At 36.3% G+C, this 22,109-nt stretch overlaps 2 protein-coding genes across 11 annotated transcripts in view; one reads left to right on the forward strand and one right to left on the reverse strand.

Moving 5' to 3' along the window:
• The window catches only part of PUS7L (pseudouridine synthase 7 like), a 146,726-nt gene extending 146,521 nt beyond the window's left edge, over positions 1-205 (reverse strand). The window contains exon 1 of the mRNA XM_067009116.1: positions 143-205. The gene's annotated coding sequence lies outside the window, so the exon portion shown is untranslated. The remainder of the gene's footprint in view (positions 1-142) is intronic.
• Positions 1-22,109, forward strand: part of IRAK4 (interleukin 1 receptor associated kinase 4) — a 47,542-nt gene that overhangs the window by 349 nt on the left and 25,084 nt on the right. For 3 of the 10 annotated variants that reach the window (XM_059081616.2, XM_067009122.1, XM_067009119.1), the window contains exons 2-8: positions 6,404-6,573; positions 8,937-9,082; positions 9,849-10,031; positions 10,522-10,682; positions 11,609-11,673; positions 20,232-20,346; positions 20,767-20,876. In XM_059081616.2, coding sequence (XP_058937599.1) covers positions 6,413-6,573; positions 8,937-9,082; positions 9,849-10,031; positions 10,522-10,682; positions 11,609-11,673; positions 20,232-20,346; positions 20,767-20,876 — 941 coding nt within the window. In that variant the 5' untranslated portion in view covers positions 6,404-6,412. Of the gene's footprint in view, positions 1-2,076; positions 2,222-6,403; positions 6,574-8,936; positions 9,083-9,848; positions 10,032-10,521; positions 10,683-11,608; positions 11,674-20,231; positions 20,347-20,766; positions 20,877-22,109 lie in introns of all 10 variants that reach the window. The other 7 variants (XM_067009121.1, XM_067009123.1, XM_067009127.1 and 4 more) reach the window with 4 other exon arrangements.

Genomic DNA, 22,109 nt, shown 5'->3' on the forward strand with positions numbered 1-22,109 from the left:
GTTGTGGAGGGACGGTTCAGAAGGAAAATCGCCTTATCTTCAGCCCAAGTGAGAAAACGTAGAGGAAGTAGGTTGCGTGGGCAGCAGTTGCTCCAGGATGAAGACGTGGGTGGGTCCCCGGGGATCAGAAAGTTAGTGGTACCTGTGGAGGACCGTGGGGCGGGAAGAGACGTCACCTGGTGGCTCGGTCAGACCGCGCCTGGAATTTCTCAACTCGCGGGCGGTGTGTTCCGAGAACCCGTTTACGAAATGAAATATCTTTTCCTGAGAACCAGGAAGTAAGACCAGCACCCGGCGGAGATGCTCGCCGCGTGGAAAGCATTCCGAACCCCCCCGCCCGAAGATTCTAATTAGCTTGTCTGTCAGACTTCCAGGAACTTGGAAAGTGGAGCGGGGTTGTCAGTATCTTATCAGATGGGAAAAGTGTACAGACAGCCTGGAAACAAGAGGGGGAACGAAAGGATGAAAAGCAGGCCTCAGAAAGCATTTTAGCCATTTAGAATGGGAACAAATGGCTCTCTTAGTGCCTCAAAAACGTGTCTCCCCAAGGAGCCCAAAGCGGAGAATATTCAAAATTGTCTTTTCCCTTTCTGGGGGTAATCCTTGAAGAGATCTGTCAGAAAGTTCAGATTTCCTTAATTCTTCTGTTTGCACACTAAATATTCATTTGAAGTTTGCTTCCGACCTGTCCAAACAGAGCTCCTGAGCTTCCAGGCTAAACTCGCTCCTGCCACAGGCTTCTCCATCTCAGTACAGGTGCCATCTTCTCACCCTTCACATCAGCACACAGGATCCTGTGTGTTTTACCTCAGAAAATATCCATCATCCTAGGACTTCTACCTTCTCTGCTACCTCTCCGATCCAAGCCTCCAGCACCTCCCACCTGGATTACTGATGTACTGAACTAATTGGTCTCTTCCTGCTTCTCTGCCCTTACTTTAATATCCTTTATTCTCAGCAGCAGTCCCCGGTGACCTTTTAAGACATGAGTATAGAGTGTGTCTCTCCTCTTCTCAAAACCTCCACTATCTTTTCATCTCCCTCAGAAGATAAAGTCAATCCAAAGGCTATAGGGCCCGAGGGGACCTGGCCCCATTACCTCTCTCATCTATTCTGCTTTCCTGCCCCTCTTCTCCAGTGTTACTGTCTCCTTGCTGTTTTTCAGTGGATCCACTCCAGACCCTTCCATTTACGATTTCTTTTGCCCAGAAACCTTTCCCACAGATATCCCAGTGGCTAGCTTTCTCATTCCTTCAAACCTTTAATCAAACGGCACCTTCTTACTGAGGGCTGCTTTGACTACTCTATTTAAAATTAAAACCCTTTCTCAGTTCATTTTTTTTCTATTCCATTTGGCACCATCTAATGTGCTATAAAGCAAATGCTTGTTACCTGTCTTTCTCTATTAGAATATAAGCTCTGTGAATTCAGTTTTTTTTTTCTTACTTATGCTTTATCTCCAGGGACCTGGATCAATATCCAGTACAAAATAGAGACTCAGTAAATATTTGATGAATGTATAATATTTTGGCTTTTAAAAAATATATCCAAAATGTTTAAATACTTACCATTGAGATAAATCAATGTTTGAGAATGGTATGTGATGTTTAATTTATGGAATACCAGCACATATCCTATTTAAGAAGGGCAGCCCTATATAATTTTTTAGGTCTAGAAGGTATCATGAGCTTTTGTTCATAATGATGATATAGAGTTGTCCAAAAATATCGAGAATATTTTGCTTAAGAAAGCATGCATAGATGATGTATTTTAGGAAGGTTATAAGCATTTTAAAGATACTATGCTTGATAAAATAACACTCACCATGAAAAGCTTAGCTATGTTCTCAGACCTCTTAGTTCCACTCTTTCAGTTGTCCTTCACTGCTATTCTGAAAATTGAGCTTAAATACAATTATGCACATTTCTTTTTTTAAAAATGTGACATAAGAATAACTTCTGCCATACAATAGTCACTGCTACATTTTCTTTGATCACTTACTATTGATAGGATTAGGTGTTTGTTAATTTAAAATCTATACAGCAACTCTTAGGTAAGACCATCTCTGTTTTTCAGATGAAGAAACCAAAGTCCAGAGAAACTGAGTTATTGACCCTGGTCACAGTTGGCTTGTGGAAGAGCTACATTTGAACCCAGGCCCAGGCAACCTCAAAGTCCATCTTCCATCCACCCCTCTACACTCTCTTCTTCTGATCAGACTGTTAGTGAAGCACAATCTTAAAACTTTATTAATGCATTTCATATTAATTTTTTGAATTTCTATTTTGAACTGTACTTTGTTTGAGAATGTGCATGCAGATGGGAAGGCACTGGATTCCACAAGCAGATACTCGTTTTAGTATTATTTCTCAATGATCACCTTACCTCGTATTCTTGTCTGAGTTGTCTAGTGTGAAAATATGAATGGTTTTTCTTTACCATGAGAATTAATGGTATGAGAAAATAGTCATGAATATATTTATTTATTTGTAAGCAGTATATCCTGTTCCACTTCTATTAATCCTAAATGTACTGAAGTAAAATCTTTAATACTTTGAAAGAGATGACACTTTTTAATTTTTTCTGCACATATCATTTATTTTCATTATAGAAAATGCAGAAAAGTAAATGAAAACAAAACCACCATATAAATCACCATCAAGAGATAACCACAGTTAATATTTTGGTGTATGTTCTTCCAAATATGTGTTGGTGGTGATATATGGATGTATGTTTTAAGTAACATTTTAAATTCTGAAGTTTAGAACTTCCAGACTTAAATATATGGAGGAGTTGTTAGAAGGCCTTTCTTTTCTGGCATCCCTATGCTATCACCTTTGTTAGAAATCTGGATGCAGGAGAGTTACAGAATTTATCCCTGGTCTTCAGATAGACTGCTCTTATTCTCAATTCTTTGTATTTTAGCTCTAGCTTTTAGGATTACTAAGCAGTTCTACCTTTACTAGCTTTGTCAATCACATTGTACTTCTTAACAATGGAGAGAAATATAAGTAAATAAGAAATAGTAGTGTGAATGTAGCAACTGTAAAGTCTATAGGCACATGTGATTCCTTAATTTAAAAAATCAACCTTCTGGCATTCAGCACAAATATTCTGAGTAGCTGCTAAAGCTGAATTTGGTTGGGTCCCTGTCCAGGAGAGCACACCATCTAGGAAAGAAGGCAGACCAATAAATAATAAAATATGATAATTGTTATAATAGAAGAATAACCAGGTGACACTTTGGAGCAGAAGAGATGACTATCAGGAAAAGCCAATAATGCCTTTTGTGTTGAGCTTGAAGGAATAGTAGGCATTTACCAGGTGGCCCTCAAGGTGCTTGAGCGATTCTTAACCTAGCCCTGGATGACCTCACCTCCTGCTTCACAGAGAACATAACATTGTATAGGAATTCTCCCTCTTGCTTCAAATGTATCTGTATCCAAACCTCTGCTTCCCTCCTGTTAGATTCAGAAGAAGAGGTTTTCTTCTATTCAAGGTTGACCCCTTCACCTCTGTTTACTATCCGTTTCATATCTTCAACCAAGTTTTGTCTTAAAACAAACCTTAAACCAGCAGTTCTTAGAGAGTGGTTGGGGTCTCTGAGTCTCTTTCAAGAGGTTCGTAAGGTCGAAATCACGTATGGGTAAAAGATTCATTCAGAGTGCAATGGATTTTAATGTGACAAAGTTCATTGATATAGTTTCAGGTTACACACTGCAGCTAACTTTCAGGATATTGTCACTTATCAAGTTTTAGTATAGCATCAAAGAAAAATACTACTTTGTAAAATGGCTGTTAAAATACTGCTCCCTTTCCAACTATATGTCTATGTGAACCTGGACTTTCTTCATATACATTAACCCAAATGATATATTGCTGCAGATTGAATGCAGAAGCAGCTATTAGAATCCAGCTGTCTTCTATTAAGCTAAAAATTAAAGAGATTTGCAAAACTGTAAAAAAATTTCACTCATATTTTGGGGGGAAATATAGTTTTTATTAAAATATATTATGTATGGTAACATAGTACATTTATTATTTTAAATGAATTAATGAATAAGTAATTTTTCAATTTCTCAGTGTCAGTTTCTAATATGGTAAATATTGATAATATAACCAACATAAACAAAAGCTCTTTGGAGTCCACAGCAATTTTTAAGCGTGTAAAGGGTACGTAGTTTGAGAATTGCTCCTTTTCTTTCCTTTTTTTTTTCTTTCTTTCTTCCTTTCTTCCTTTCTCCTTCCCTTCATAGCCAGGCTTCCTGGAAAATGCATTTCTACCATGCACTAATTGTTCCACTAAAACAGTTCTTAAGTTACCCAAAGGCCTTCTGGTTACCCATCAGTATTTATTCGACCCCTCTGGGTCTTTTATACCAACCTATGGCTAATTCTAGAAATCTCTGGTATTCTACTGTCCTGGTTCTCTTCTTACCTCCACGACTCATCACTACTTTTAAAAGTTTTTTTTCCCTTTGTTCCTTCACATTATATATATTCCTAATAGGCAAGCTCATATTTCTTGTTGTTTCAACCAACTATTCATGTATGAATGTATGAGTATTCTTTACCAGAACCGGTCTCCTAAGCTCCAGACCATATATTTAGCTACTTAGTGCCAACTCCCCTAGGTGGCGCTAGAGGTAGATATTTCACATTTAACATGACCAGGACTGAGCACATTATTTCCTCTATCATCTACATAATTACCCAAGCTGAAAAAGCCAGGAATCAGCTTCTTTGTTTTCCTCAGTCTCCTTTCCCTCTAATATCCTGAAATTACTCTGATTTAGCCTCTTCTCTGTAGCTCCCATCACTTAGAACAAAGCCTGACATATATGTTTATTGAGTTTATGAATGAATGAAAGGACTAGTCTTTCTAGAAGAGAGAATGACATGAACAATGCATTGAGTTAGAGAAACAGGGTCATGTGGCATGAATTTTGGAGTCAGATATTGTTCAAGACCTAGCTCTTTCACTTATGACCTTTGTGAAACAGAGATGATAAAACGGCCTTAGTCACTGTGAGGATTAAGTGAAATATATAAACCACCTAGCATGGTCCTGGGCAAGAAATTCATTCATTCCTAACCCTTAACAACACCACTATCTACAAAGCGCTAGTAATGAGTTACATATTAGTGAATACAATGAGCATAGACCCTGAATTCATGGAGCTTGTAGTCTAACGGGGGAGACCATTAGTAAACAACTAAACAAATAAATATATGATGACAAATACATTGTGCAGTGATGAAAGATAATTCAGTTGAGAGTAGATGGTCCTACCTAGCTGTGGTCAAAGAAGGCCAAAGAGAAGAGAACGCTAATATAAGAGGCACACGATACAGGAAGACTTTTTGCTTCTTACTCTTCTGTGATGTCTGAATTTCATACCACATGAATCTATTCTTTATTCCCAAAATTAGTTATATTACACTTTAAAGATAAAAATACATAGGGGAGCAGGAGAGTAATTGACAGAAGAATATCTAAATCTATTTGTTTTGATTAATTAGAAGCGTGACCACCTGCTGAGAATGAGGGAGATGGAGATCAAATAAAACCACGTGGACAGAGCTAAAGGTGTGAAATATAGTCACCAAGGAGGATGAGCAAAGACAAGTGAAAGGACTAACAGCAGTGTTGAAGGCCCAATGGAAAAGGGTCCCCTAAATTTGTATTCATACCAGTCTGCTCAGTTACCTGGTTCTCCACAGCTGTATTCAGCAGGGCTGGTGTACAAGTAAAACTGAGATTTATCCCCGGCTACAGCTCTCCAGGGTGGAGTACCAGAAGAAAAGGGAGACTGAGGAAATAAAAGTTCTGTCTAGAGGGTAGTTTGGTGGTAAACCACAGCGTTTGCCTTAGTTGGGAATGAATTGTGATCAGGCAGATCTGATGGATTCAGAAATTGTGGCTGCACCAAGGAAGAACATGTTATGTAAAAAGTCAGTGGATAGACCATATCTTTTAATGCTGTACAAATTATTTCAAGACATTTTTTTTACTCTCACCAAAGAGTGTTGTATAAATGTTTAATAGTAAATAAATTTGGACGGAGAAAAATATTTTAAATTGAAAACTTTTTTCATAATAGATTTGATTCCTGAATGTGTTTACATTAATTTTTCTGAAAAAGTAAACTTTTTGCTCCCTTGTGTAAATTTCACTTGGAAAATGTTAGTGCCAGAACAAAAATAATCCTGTAATTTTTTCATTGATATTTAGAGATGGGGAAAGATGAAAATAGCAACTACCTGGCTTTGGAGTGTTCTTTTATTATGGTGTAATGAGTTCCCAACATTTCATAAGTTAGAGCAAAGTGTGATGTTTAAGCTTACAGATATAATCACTAAAGCCACTGTAAAATTTTAATGAGAATTTTCCATATTTTAGGAATAAAAGATGAACAAACCCATAACAGCATCAACATATGTGCGCTGCCTCAATCTTGGACTAATTAGAAAGCTGTCAGATTTTATTGATCCTCAGGAAGGATGGAAGAAGTTAGCAGTTGCTATTAAAAAACCATCTGGTGATGATAGATACAATCAATTTCACATAAGGTAACATGTAAAATTCTTTTTAAATTCTTACATCACAATCTAGAATGATTAATAGGTACAAATACTGTCTACTGCTGCAGTTCAGAAAATAAACCTCTCTCTAGGGGAGATAATGGTAGTAAATCACACACACCCTTTTTTTTTTTTTTTTGCAATTTTTGCTTCATTCTCCAGTATATCAGCTAGGTCAATATTGTGATATTGCAAATAAGTTTTTGAGGTTAAAATCAAGATTCCAACTTTTACTCTAAATTTCTGTTTGGCAAGCCAAGCCTAGTTCACTCTGCCTCGTACCTGTCATTTCCAGATTGAAGTAACATAAGAATATTTTTAAAATCTCTAGTAAAATTCTGGAGCCTAAAAGTGTGTGAGTCTCTAATTCACTTTAACAGTATATTTTAGGAATTCTTCAAATGTGACGTTTTAAAGTTGCTTGTACATGTACACATCTATGAATAGACTTCTTAGTTCTTAGCCAGGATTTTTCAACACTATCTTAAGATAATTTCCATCTTTCTATTTGTCTCTGCTTGATTAAGTGTAAGATATAAGTACACATTTTATTTTTGTCAGTTATTTCAGCCCAAATCTATGTCAAAATCTGTCTTTGGAAGCAAGGGGGAAAGAAATTTATTTGTGATTTTCAGCATTAACCTGAAAAAAACCTGAAGCCTTAGTTCCCATACTAGTCCTCTCAGGAAATGTTTTCTCATATGAAGGATGAGCATCTTAAATTACTTGGAAGAAGCTTAAGTTTAAACCTTGAAAACCATTTTTATAGACAGTTTGTTGATATTAACTATTTAAAACTTTGAGAGCATAGTCAAGGGAGTGGTAGTGAGGAGAAAAGACTCTTCTTTACAGAATAATGGCAGCAAATAATTATTGAAAGAATGATAGAACTAAAAAGTTACCAATTTACACCTACCAGTAATTGATTACGGAGGGCTCATCAACAAGTGCTAAAATCACAAGGCGAAAGGGTGTTGGTGAACAAGATATGCACACGATTTCAAAGTATTATCCACAGGTTATTTATGAATTGCAAAGGGGAAAGGTAGTTTTATAGAGAAAAAAATCTGAAGTACACCTCCTTAACCACGTAATCAAACTGGTGTCGTCAATAATGGTACAAACTGCAATTATGTGCCTCTGGATGTGATGCAGTGCAAAGGACACATTTTCATCTCTGTAGTGTTCTTGCCAACAGGTTTTCACCTGAATTTAATCGTGAGAGAGTAGTCAGACAAATCTAGACTGTGTGAATTCTACAAGGCATCTGACGTACACTCTGTAAAGTGAGCACACAGACACAGAGATGGAGAGGGTGAGAGCACAAACATGGCAAAATGTTATCCATCGGTCATTTGGTGAATCTAGGTGAAGTACAGATGGCTGTTCGTGGTATTATTCTTTCAACTTTTCTGTAGGTTTGAAATTTTTTGAAATAAAAAAATTTCAGGAAAAGCCAAGTTGCTCAAGTTTTTAAATGTTACTTTCAAAACTAGTTATTAAAGAAATTTTGAATGAAAAACTGCTCTGTGTTTTTCCCTCAATTTAACTGAAATATAGTTAAGAACTATATTTCTTAACTATAGAAATAAAACTATTTCTTAACTTGGGATAATTCTCCAAGTTTGTGTATATTCTATTTCTTCAAGCAGGCTGGTTTATTAAAAATCATATGGCTAACAGAGTGAGTATGTCATGGAGGGAAGTAATATAGCTTAGTAGGTTGAGAGTGTACCCTTCTGTCAAGTGAGATCTCAATTTGAATCTCAGTTTGTATACAGTTTATTGACAGTGTGGCTGTAGGCTGCTTACTTTACCTCTCATGCTTCCTCTTTGGTAAATTAGTATGATATTCATAGTGTTTTCGAGAGTTAAATGGGTTCATGTGTGTGCATCCTGTAACCCACTGTAAGTACACAGGGTATGTCAACTTATCATCACCTTCAGCATCGTTTTTCCTTCTGCCTGGGCTTCCCTGGTGGCACAGTGCTTGAGAGTCCACCTGCCGATGCAGGGGACGTGGGTTCGTGCTCTGGTCCGGGAGGATCCCACATGCCACGGAGCGGCTGGGCCCGTGAGCCATGGCCACTGAGCCTGCGTGTCCGGAGGCTGTGCTGCGCGACGGGAGAGGCCACAACAGTGAGAGGCCCGCGTACCGCAAAAAAAAAAAAAGTCATTTCCTTCTGCCTATCTTTCCTGTTCTCTGTAATTCTTGCTGATTCTCTTGCTGTATTGTAGGAAGTGCTCGGGGCTAGCCGGAGGGGGTGGGCGGGGGGCTGGGGGGAATAATTCCTATTTACGTGTTAACTCTGTTTACATACTAATCTTGTTTCTCTTTGACTTACTTTAAGGAGATTTGAAGCATTACTTCAAACTGGAAAAAGTCCCACTTGTGAATTACTGTTTGACTGGGGCACCACAAATTGCACAGTTGGTGATCTCGTGGATCTTTTGGTCCAAAATGAGTTTTTTGCCCCTGCAAGTCTTTTGCTACCAGGTAAACTGAGCATGTCTAGGGTTTCAGTAATTAGGGTGGAAAGACAAGTAGCAGAAATAGGAACATTTCTTCTGACTCTTACTTTTTTCTCATAGCAGATGAGCCTTACATTTAAGACTCCTTTTCATTCTTTCAACTCTCCCCAACTCTTTAGCAAGCACGCCAGACACTGCAGACTTGCTGCTAAGGAAATGGAGGCTTCAGGATTGAGTCTGATCCAGGTGGTTTTGTGCCAATAAGAAGTTTAGAACGATGAGAAAAAACTCTTGCTTTTTTTCACCCTCAACTCCCACTCTGATGGGATTCTGTGATCGTGAATTCCTTACATTGTGTTCCAGTGGGCTGGTGTCTAGTTGCCTTCCTCATAAGCTCCTTTTTCTCCCTTTGATGCCATTTACACCAGTGGTACTCACCCTTCAGAGAGCATAAGAATCGCCTGGAGTTCTTGTTAAACATGTAGCTTCCCAGGCTCTACTCTAGACCTCATCAGAATTCTCGAATTAGGTTCAAGGTCTAAGTTTGTAAACAAGTACTTCAGTGCTTCTGTTGCAGGTGGCTTATGAACCGCTTTTTGGAAACACTGCCTTACCCATCCTTATCAAAATTTACAAATTCTTACTAGGTAGCTTCTTGTGTAGTGCTGTGAAAATGTGGGGCTAACGTGTAGAAACTGGAATGATGTTAAGTGAACCAAGTTCCTAATTTAATTTTTTCATAAACACTTTTTCTAGTGGAGTGACAACTTGTATCTTATTTCATTTGTTAGATGCTGTTCCCAAAACTGTTAATACACTGCCTTCTAAAGTCACTGTAACAGTTCAGCAGAAACATATGTCCTTCTATGGCAAAGACAGGACATCTGTGATATCTGATGAGAATACTGAACAAAACTATATGCCACCTGACTCCTCATGTCCAGAAAATAGAAGTTTAGAAGTTAGTGATACACGTAAGTAACATTTGCAGTGCTTTCCACTAGTGGGTTTGTTATTAAGACCATCACTGCTTTAAAATCAATCTCTCCCTTTGTTTGTGCACTCTGGTAATAGCTCTTTTGTGGTTGTTTTTTCCCCCTGATTTATTAAGCACCATCTTCATTGTATTAGTCAGTGTTACAAGTGAGTAGGAGGCAAGAGGACATATGAACAACCACAGAAGCTATGAAAAAAAAAATATTTACATAACTTAACTTAAAAGGGTTATTTTACAAAGAAAATAAGTGACTAGAGTTTTAAGTGGAGGACCACCAAACAGAATTCTCAAGATAAACCTTAAAATTTGTATTTTAAAAATGGTTTTACTCTCTTCCACTGCACCTAATACAAAATTGTAAATATTTCCATATGTATGAAATATCCAAATTGAGAAAATACTGAAGTTATTAAAACCAGTTTCTTTTTTACTGAAGCCCTTTTTTTCTTATTCTGTTGACATTATAGGTTTTCACAGTTTTTCATTTCATGAATTGAAGGATGTCACAAATAACTTTGATGAACGACCCATTTCTGTCGGTGGTAACAAGATGGGAGAGGGAGGATTTGGAGTTGTGTATAAAGGCTATGTGAACAACAGGACTGTAGCAGTGAAGAAGCTTGCAGCAGTAAGTTATATTTCAGGAAGACAAAGAATTAGAGGAAGAGTTTCTTCTTAGTGTGTTATATAATAAATTTTAAATTACTCTTTAGGAAATATACGATTTCAGTGTGTATTTTCTTTAAATAAACATCATTCTAAGCTGGCAGTTCTTAACATTTAAAAATTTGTTGAAAGCTATGGACTCTGTCCCTATAAAAAATGTAGTTATATACACATACATACAATTATACATATAATTTGGGGAGATTCACAAAATAGAGAAGCTGAACTCTACACAGTGCTTCATGCATGATCAATATTAAAATGGTAAGATTATTTTTAAAATTTATAAAAATAGCTTCATTGTATTACTTTTCTCATTTAAAAATAAAGTTTAGAAAATATACAATAAGAAAAAATTTTTCTAATTCTTATCTACATCCTTTGTTCCCATTTCTATTAGAGTGTTTACCATTTACTTACCAATTTGTTATATTTTAAATCTATTGTTATATTCTAAAAATACCAATACAATACATATTTATACAATAAAGATAGTCACCCTTTGTCATATATGTTGCAAATGCTTTTGCAGGTCTTGTTTTTCTTTTTGCCTTCAAATTTGCTTATGTTTTCTATTACATTGAATTTTTTTTCAGAATGTTTATGCAGTGAAGTCTCATATTATTTAATTTTGTTCCCACAATGACTCAGTGAAGTTTATGTAGTTACATGGTTTATAAGGTTTTCTTCCTTCCACTCACCAGCCATGAGACCTTGAGCACATTGCTAATATTTCTAGTTCTCAGTTGTTATATAAAATGGGGAGAATGATGCCTTACTATTTTAAAGAAAGCAGAATTGGCCAGATGATCTTGTGTGCCCCTTTTAGCTTTAGGAGCCTTGGAGTTATTGTATTGTATTATACTGTATACTATTTTATTTTTTCAGATGGTTGACATTAGTACTGAAGAACTGAAACAACAGTTTGATCAAGAAATAAAAGTAATGGCAAAGTAAGTTAATCTGGCAGTGTGGTACTGTGGAAAAAAGCAGGACAAGGAGTAAGGGACCTGTTTCTTACCTAGAGTTTGCCATGAACTAGTGATATTTTCAAATATGTAAATTAAAATAGTTTAGAGAACTTGAAAGAACTTTGACTCTACAATTCTGTGACTACATATACTCTTTCGTATGTGTGTAGATTAAACAGCAGTCATTATTCTAAATCATGGGAAAATTACATGGAATTTCAACTAACTTCCATTATTGTGTTTTCTGCTCCCAAAGTTCACAAGAGATAAATTGTAGATATAATATGTATGTGCATATATGTGTAAATATATATATATATATATATATATATGACAAATAGTCCCTTTGATATAAGTTAACACCATAAGCCAGGGAAGTGTTATATGTAAGAATGTTTAGAAGGCATTGACTCAGTATGTTTGAAAATTGTTGGACATTATCAGGAAGGGAAGGATAAATAAATTAGGAAATTTATTCAATAATTATAGTGATTGATACTTGAGTATGTACAATAGACCAGAAACTGCAATGTATTAACCAATAATTGTTATAACACCCCCCACACCCACACATTTATTTTCCACTGAGATTTAGAAACATTAAAAACTTTGCCCAAGGCCACATAAGCAATAAATACATGGATTTCAAATCCGGATCTGTCTGACTCCAGAACTTGAGCTTTTGATCTAAATCCTTAATGGGATTTACCAATTTATTCTCATTAGACCCATTGCTGTACATCACCAATTCTAGTTGCTTAACTTCAAGAAAGAAAGAATAGACTGGAATTAATTCATTCACAGTAAAAATAATGCACACTGAAAAAACTAAAAAGCCTTCTGTTCAGGATTTGTTCTTCGTACCCCTAACCCCTCCTAAAAGTAACTTGTTCAAAATAGATAATCAGGAAAATATTTTTTAATAATAAAAGTCATCTCTTAAATATATCACTCAGAGATAACCACTGCTAGTATTTTGATATACTTGCTTCATGATGAGTGTGTAGCATTTTTCCCATATCATTAAAAATAATTTTAAAACATTTATAATTATTGTATAATATTATAGCATATATAAGGATTATATTTTATTTAACCATTACCCTTCTTGGTTTGTTTCTAATTTTCAGTATTACATATTAAATCTCCTTTAAATCTCTTTGTACGTAAATCTTTAAATACAAATCTGCTTATTTCATCTGGAGAGAGTCCTAGAAGAATTACTGGTTTTGAATGCATGAACTTTTTAAAGACTTTCTAAGTCTTTGTCCAAATGGCTTTGTAGATAAGTTATGATAATTTATACTTCTACCACCAATTTATTACAATTTCAGACTTCACTGCTACCTCACCACCATTAAATATTACTGCTAGTTTTTGATAAATACCAATCTCTGGACCTTGCTAGCAGAATAATCTTGGTCAAGTTTCTTACCTGTCTATTCATTCTTTCTTTTTAAATTTAATTTAATTTATTTTTTTATACAGCAGGGTTCTTATTAGTTATCTATTTTATGCATATTAGTGTATATATGTCAATCCGAATCTCCCAATTCATCCCACCATCACTACCCACCCCCCTCCTCTTTCCCCCCCTTGGTGTCCAAACGTTTGTTCTCTACATCTGTGTCTCTATTTCTGTCCTGCAAACTGGTTCATCTGTACCATTTTTCTAAGTTCCACATATATGTGTTAATATACAATATTTGTTTTTCAATTTCTGACTTACTTCACTCTGTATGACAGTCTCTAGATCCATCCGCATCTCTACAAATGACCCAATTTTGTTCCTTTTTATGGCTGAGTAATATTCCATTGTATATATGTACCACATCTTCTTTATCCATTCATTTCTCAGTGGGCATTTAGGTTGCTTCCAAGACCTGGCTATTGTAAATAGTGCTGCAATGAACATTGGGGTGCATGTGTCATTTTGAATTATGGTTTTCTCTGAGTATATGCCCAGTAGTGGGATTGCTGTGTCATATGATAATTCTATTTTTAGTTTTTTAAGGAACCTCTATACTGTTCTCCATAGTGGCTGTATCAATTTACATTCCCACCAACAGTGCAAGATGGTTCCCTTTTCTCCACACCCTCTCCAGCATTTGTTGTTTATAGATTTTCTGATGTTGCGCATTCTAACTGGTGTGAGGTGATACCTCATTGTAGTTTGGATTTGCATTTCTCTAATAATTAGTGATGTTGAGCAGCTTTTCATGTGCTTCTTGGCCATCTGTATGTCTTCTTTGGAGAAATGTCTATTTAGGTCTTCTGCCCATTTTTGGATTAGGTGTTTTGTTGTTGTTTTTTTGTGTGTGGTACACGGGCCTCTGACTGGTGCGGCCTCTCCCGTTGCGGAGCACAGGCCCAGGAGCCATGGCTCACGGGCCCAGCCACTCCGTGGCATGTGGGATCTTCCTGGACTGGGGCACGAACCTGTGTCCCCTGCATGAGCAGGTGGACTCTCAACCACTGAGCCACCAGGGAAGCCCTGTTTTTTTTTTAATATTGAGCTGCATGAGCTCTTTATATATTTTGGAGATTAATCCTTTGTCGGTTTATTCATTTGCAAATATTTTCGCCCATTCTGAGGGTTGTATTTTCGTCTTGTTTGTAGTTTGCTTTGCAAAAGCTTTCAAGTTTCATTAGGTCCCATTTGTTTATTTTTGTTTTACTTTCCATTACTCTAGGAGGTGGGTCAAAAAAGATCTTGCTGTGATTTATGTCAGAGTGTTCTTCCTATGTTTTCCTCCAAGAGTTTTATAGTATCTGTTCTTACATTTAGGTCTCGAATCCATTTTCAGTTTATTTTTGTGTATGGTGTTAGGGAGTGTTCTAATTTCATTCTTTTACATGTAGCTGTCCAGTTTTCCCAGCACCACTTATTGAAGAGACTGTCTTTTCTCCATTGTATATTGTTGCCTCCTTTGTCATAGATTATGTGACCATAGGTGCATAGGTTTATCTTTGGGCTTTCTATCCTGTTCCATTGATCTATGTTTCTAGTTTTTGTGCCAGTACCATATTGTCTTGATTACTGTAGCTTTGTAGTATAGTCTGAAGTCAGGGGATCTGATTCCCTTTTTTTCCCTCAAGACTACTTTGGCTATTCAGGGTCCTTTGTGTCTCCATAGAAATTTTAAGATTTTTTTGTTCTAGGTATGTAAAAAATGCCACTGGTAATTTGATAGGGATTGTATTGAATCTGTAGATTGCTTTGGGTAGTATACTCATCTTCACAATATTGATTCTTCCAGTCCAAGAACATGGTATATCTCTCCATCTGTTTGTGTCATCTTTGATTTCTTTTTTCAGTGTCTTATAGTTTTCTGCATACAGGTCTTTTGTCTCCCTAGGTAGGTTTATTCCTAGGTATTTTATTCTTTTGGTTGCAGTGGTAACTGGGAGTGTTTCCTTAATTTCTCTTTCTGATCTTTTGCTGTTAGTGTATTGGAAAGCAAGAGATTACTGTGCATTAATTTTGTATCCTGCAACTTTACCAAATTCATTGATTAGATCTAGTAGTTTTCTGATGGCATCTTTAGGATACTCTATGTATAGTATCATGTCATCTGCAAACAGTGACAGTTTTACTTCCTCTTTTCCAATTTGTATTCCATTTACTTCTTTTTCTTCTCTGATTGCCATGGCTAGGACTTCCAAAACTATGTTGAATAATAGTGGTGAGAGTAGATGTCCTTGTCTTGTTACTGATCTTAGAGGAAATGCTTTCAGTTTTTCACCATTGAGAATGATGTTTGCTGTGGGTTTGTCATATACGGCCTTTATTGTGTTGAGGTAGGTTCCCTCTATGCCCACTTTCTGGAGAGTTTTTATCATAAATGGGTATTGAATTTTTCAGAAGCTTTTTCTGCATCTATTGAGATGATAATATGGTTTTTCATCTTCAATTTGTTAATATGATGTATCACATTGATTGATTTGCATATATTGAAGAATCCTTTCATCCCTGGGATAAATCCCACTTGATCATGGTGTATGATCCTTTTAATCTGTTGTTGGATTCTATTTGCTAGTATTTTGTTGAGGATTTTTGCATCTATATTCATCAGTGATATTGGTCTGTAATTTTCTTTTTTTGTGATATCTTTGTCTGGTTTTGGTATCAGGGTGATAGTGGCCTCATAGAATGAGTTTGGGAGTGTTCCTTCCTCTGCAATTTTTTGGAAGAGTTTGAGAAGGATGGGTGTTACCTCTTCTTTAAATGTTTGATAGCATTCACCTGTGAAGCCATCTGGTCCTGGACTTTTGTTTTTTGGAAGATTTTTAATAGCACTTTCAATTTCATTACTTGTGATTGGTCTGTTTATATTTTCTATTTCTTCCTGGTTCAGTCTTAGAAGGTTGTACCTTTCTAAGAATTTGTCCCTTTCTTCCAGGTTGTCCATTTTATTGGCATAGAGTTGCTTGTAGTAGTCTCATATAATGCTTCATATTTCTGGGATGTCAGTTGTCACGTCTCCTTTTCCATTTCTAATTTTACTGATTTGAGTCCTCTCCCTCTTTTTCTTGATGAGTCTGGCTAAAGGTTTTTCAATTTTGTTTATCTTCTCAAAGAATCAGTTTTTAGTTTCATTGATCTTTGCTGTTGTTTACTTTGTTTCTATTTCATTTATTGCTGCTCTGATCTTTGTGATTTCTTTCCTTTTACTAACTTTGGGTTTTGCTTGTTCTTCTTTCTCTAGTTCCTTTAGGTGTAAGGCTAGACTGTTTATTTGAGATTTTTCTTGTTTCTTAAGGGAGGCTTGTATTGCTATAAACTTCTTTCTTAGAACTGCTTTTGCTGCATCCCATAAGTTTTGGATTGTCATGTTTTCATTGTAATTTGTCTCTACATATTTTTTGATTTCTGTGTTGATTTCTTCAGTGATCTCTTGGTTATTTAGTAACATATTGTTTAACCTCCACGTGTTTGTGTTTTTTACATTTTTTTCCCTGTAATTGGTTTCTAATCTAATAGCATTGTGGTCAGAAAAGATGCTTGATATTATTTCAGTTTTCTTAAATTTACTGAGGCTTAATTTGTGACCCAATATGTGATCTATTTTGGAGAATATTCCATGTGCACTTGAGAAGAAAGTGTATTCTGCTCTTTTTGGATGGAATGTCCTGTAAATATCAAGTAAATCTATCTGTTCTATTGTGTTATTTAAAGCTTGTGTTTCCTTATTAATTTTCTGTCTGGATGATCTGTCCATTGGTGTATGTGAGATTTTAAAGTCCCCCATTATTATTGTATTACTGTCAATTTCCTCTTTTATAGCTTTTAGCAGTTGCCTTATGTATTGAGGTGCTCCTATGTTGGATGCATATATACTTATAATTGTTATATATTCTTCTTGGATTGATCCCTTGATCATTACGTAGTGTCCTTCCTTGTCTCTTGTAACATTCTTTATTTTAAAGTCTTTTATCTGATATGAGTATTGCTACACCAGCTTTCTTTTGATTTCCATTTGCATGGAATATCTTCCTCCATCCCCTCACTTTCAGTCTGTATGTGTCCCTAGGTCTGAAGAGAGTCTCTTGTAGACAGCATATATATGGGTCTTCTTTTTGTATACATTCTTTGAGCCTGTGTCTTTTGGTTGGAGCATTTAATCCATTCATGTTTAAGGTAATTATCGATATGTACATTCCTATTACCATTTTCATAATTGTTATGGTTTATTTTTGTAGTCCTTTTCTTCTCTAGTGTTTCCCACTTAGAGTAGTTCCTTTAGCATTTTTTGTAGAGCTGGTTTGGTGGTGCTGAATTTTGTTAGCTTTTGCTTGTCTGTAAAGCTTTTGATTTCTCCATTGAATCTGAATGAGATCCTTACCAGGTGGAGTAATCTTGGATGTAGATTCTTCCCTTTCATCACTTTAAATATATCATGCTACTCCCTTCTGGCTTGTAGAATTTCTGCTGAGAAGTCAGCTGTTAACCTTATGGGAGTTCCCTTGTATGTTATTTGTCATTTTTCCCTTGTTGCTTTCAATAATTTTTCTTTGTCTTTACTTTTTGTCAGTTTGATTACTGTGTGTCTTGGCGTGTTTCTCCTTGGATTTATCCTGCCTGGGACTCTTTGTGCTTCCTGGACTTGGGTGGCTATTTCTTTTCCCATGTTAGGGAGGTTTTCGACTATAATCTCTTAAAATATTTTCTCAGGTCTTTTCTCTCTCTCTACTCCTTCTGGGACCCCTATAATGTGAATGTTGTTGCATTTAATGTTGTCCCAAAGGTATGTTAGTCTGTCTTCATTTCTTTTCATTCTTTTTTCTTTATTCTGTTCTGTGGCAGTGAATTCCACCATTCTGTCTTCCAGGTCACTTATCCGTTCTTCTGCCTCAGTTATTCTGCTATTGATTCCTTCAAGTGTAGTTTTCATTTCAGTTATTGTATTGTTCATCTCTGTTTGTTTGTTCTTTAATTCTTCTAGGTGTTTTTTCTTTAATTCTTCTAGGTCTTTGTTAAACATTTCTTGTATCTTCTCGATCTTTGCCTCCATTCTTTTTCCAAGGTCCTGGATCATCTTCACTATCATTATTCTGAATTTTTTTTTCTGGAAGGTTGCCTATCTCCACTTCAGTTAGTTGTTTTTCTGGGGTTTTATCTTGTTCCTTCATCTGGTACAAAGTCCTCTGCCTTTTAATTTTTGTCTGTCTTTCTGTGAATGTGGTTTTCCTTCCACAGGCTTCAGAATTGTAGTTATTCTTGCTTCTGCTGTCTGCCTTCTGGTGGATGAAGCTATCTAAGTGGCTTGTGCAAGCTTCCTGATGGGAGGGACTGGTGGTGGGTAGAGCTCAGTAAAACTTTAATCCACTTGTCTGCTGATGTGTGGGGCTGGATTCCCTCCCTGTTGGTTGTTTGGCCTGTGGTGGCCCAGCACTGGGGCCTCCCCGCCTCTTTGGTGGGGCTAATGGCAGACTCTGGGAGGGGTTACACCAAGGAGTACTTCCCAGAACTTCTGCTGCCAGTGTCCTTGTCCTCATGGTGAGCCACAGTCACCCCCCGCCTCTGCAGGAGATCCTCCAACACTAGCAGGTAGGTCTGGTTCAGTCTCCTATGGGGTCACTGCTCCTTCCCCTGGGTCCCAATTCACACACTTCTTTGCGTGTGCCCTCCAAGTGTGGAGTCTCCGTTTCCCCCAGTCCTGTTGAAGTCCTGCAGTCAAATCCCGCTAGCCTTCAAAGTCTGATTCTCTAGGAATTCCTCCTCCCGTCGCCAGACCCCCAGGTTGGGAAACCTGACATGGGGCTCAGAACCTTCACTCCAGTGGGTGGACTTCTGTGGTATAAGTGTTCTCCAGTTTGTGAGTCACCCACCCAGCAGTTATGTGATTTGATATTATTGTGATTGCGCTCCTCCTACATCTCATTGCAGCTTCTCCTTTGTCTTTGGACGTGGGGTATCTTTTTTGGTGAGTTCCAGTGTCTTCCTGTCATGGATTGTTCAGCAGTTAGTTGTGATTCCAGTGCTCTAGCAAGAGGAAGTCTATTCATTCTTAACCAAGTTTCTTAACTGTCTATTCATTAGTTTTCTCAACTGTAAAATGGGATAATGATTTCAATAATGAAATACTTCATTAAGTTATTGTAAGGATTAAATAAAACAAAGCAGGTAAATCACTTACCGCAGTGCCTTGTTAGTATAAATTCAGCAAATGTTATCTACTCATTTTTAAAATGTGCCAATTTGGTGGAAAATGGAGCACTTACTATCTTAATTTGCACTTCATAAACTGTTTCTGGGCTCTCATATATATTTGCTCATTTAATTCTCACAGCATTCATGTTACATAATACGTATTATTATCCACATTTACCAGGTAAAGTTGCTGAGGCTCAGTGAGGCTGTTAATTTGTGAAAGGTCACATTTCCAGGAGGTGGCAGAACTGGACTTTAACTTTATTTAGGACTTTGAACCCAGGTTTCTTTCTACTGTGCCACAGATGCCTGCAGTTTTGTTATACTTCAGCTCTATTTAGTTTTATTACTCTCAAGTATATAAAGAAACTCAAATTAGGTTATAAATAATCAGACATGATTAAAGATCAAAAATGTATAAATTAGATGTAATTAAAAATCAGATGTCTATGAATCAGTGCTTTGGAAGTGTGAAAGAATTCTTGAAAGGATTGTCATACAAGTTTCAACACACTTCTTGAAATCTTGTTTGTGCTGTCATTGAATATTATACAAAACAAAGGTAAACATCAGCCTAGTTCTTAATCAAACTATTACAAGTACCAATGATCTGAATTATTGAGCTTTTGCTATAAAATCAAAAGCAGTTTTGCTTCTAATGTTGATTAATATTGACTGAAAGGAGAACTGTTTGCAGAAAATTATAAGCAGTTATAATAAACATATATAATGATGTTAGAAACATATGTATCATATTACAGTGATATATAGCATATAATTATTTCTTGCTCTTTTTTTTTAAAGCTCTAAATTGAATAACTTATAACCTACAGCTAAATATATGTATGTATCATAATTATTTTGAGTGGAAAATTATTTGTCACAGGTGTCAACATGAAAACTTAGTAGAACTACTTGGTTTCTCAAGTGATGGAGATGACCTCTGCTTAGTGTATGTTTACATGCCCAATGGTTCATTGCTAGACAGACTGTCTTGCTTGGTAAGATGTTTGTTCATCACATTGTTAGGTTTTATGTTTCTGTGTTGGAATACTAATATTTACTTTGTGACAGGATCATTTAAACTGTATTAATCTTAATATTTTTCCTAGTCTGTGAAAACTATACAGTTGGTATGTAAACAACTGGAATTGCCTAGCAGGTGATAATCTAAAATGTAAAAATATCAGTCAAGGCTAGAATTTGAAGATGCTCTTATATTTTATCGTTAAATAAGAAATACTAATCCCCATTTGATCTTATTTAGAGATTATTTTTTAACAACTTAAAAAGTGATATTTGTAAATTCTTAGTAATGTAATATAATTGTCAGTAGCTGCTTAGAAAAAATCTTATATATTTTCATAGATTTTTTTTATCCTCCTCTTTTTTTTTAATTGGTTTGTTTCTTACTTCATAAGGATGATACTCCACCACTCTCTTGGTGCATAAGATGCAAGATTGCTCAGGGTGCAGCTAATGGCCTCAGTTATTTACATGAAAATCATCATATTCATAGAGATATTAAAAGGTAAATGCTACCTTTACAAAGCTTTAGGAAAACTGTCTTAAAGAATAATTTTATCTCACTCTTTCTGTTCACTATTCACATGCACGTCTTAACCTGGAGTACTCCATGAAAGCTCTCCTCACTAAGGATGTCTGTAATCTGCCTTATTTCAAACCCAGTGACCTATTTCCAGTATTCATCCTAATGTACCTTTTTAAAAAGAATAGTATGCTTTTCTGTTCTTCTTGACCATTTTTGCCATGTCAAGATTATTTTCCTTCTTATTTTCTGGATCACTGCTCTTTTCTGAATCACTTTCATCCTCCATGGGTGCATTTCAGTTATCTTTCTTGTTATGTATTTATTTAGTTAACAAATATTAGTTGAACACTTATGACATGATAGGTACTGTAGATGGTATAGTTAGCAAAAGTAGCATTTGTAGCATCTGACAGCAATCAAATAATCACAAAATAATAACAGAACTTTAGTGTATAGTCTATAGTATTAGTATAAAGAACAGTTCCCTGAGGAAATGATATTTAAGCTGAGATCCAAAGAATGAACAGGAAATAAGTAGGCACTATTTGAGGGCAGCCATAGAAAATGGGGAAAGAGCATTGCATTCTAGGAAGAAGGAACCACATATCTGAGACCAGTGTTGAAAGGGAACGTGGGAGCATGAAGAATTACAGGAAGTGAAATAAATGACTGAAGTGTGGAAATTCAAGGGGTGATTGATGTAAGATAAAATTATGGAAGTAGGCAGAGAGCTAAGCCCTGTAGGACCTAATAGACCAAAATAAGGACATTAATTTTATCACAGGTGTAATCAGATGCCATTGAAAAATTGTAAGTAGGAATGTGGCACCATATTTAAGTTTTGAGAAGATCACTTTGACTTGAGTGTAGAGAACAGTTTGTAAGGAGGGGTAGCTTGGAGCCTATCATAAAAGGCTTGGTGGTAGCAGTTCATATGAAGAGACATGAACAGATTTGAGAGCTTAAGATGGCAAGACTTGCTGATTCTTGGCTGCAGGGGCGTAAGGGAGAGTGACATATCAGGAGTGACACCAGGATTTATGGCTTCCAGTACTGCATTCTGGAATGATTGTGACATGATTCACTTACAGAGAAAGCACTGAAAGAGGACCAGGTTGGGGATGGAAAATTTGAGTTCTCTTTTGTGCATGTTGTGTTAGAGGTTCCTTTAAGATATAGAAGTGAGTAGAGATGTTAATCAGTGTGATGTAC

Source organism: Kogia breviceps, chromosome 12 (genome assembly GCF_026419965.1).
Source record: "Kogia breviceps isolate mKogBre1 chromosome 12, mKogBre1 haplotype 1, whole genome shotgun sequence".
NCBI lineage: Eukaryota > Metazoa > Chordata > Mammalia > Artiodactyla > Physeteridae > Kogia > Kogia breviceps.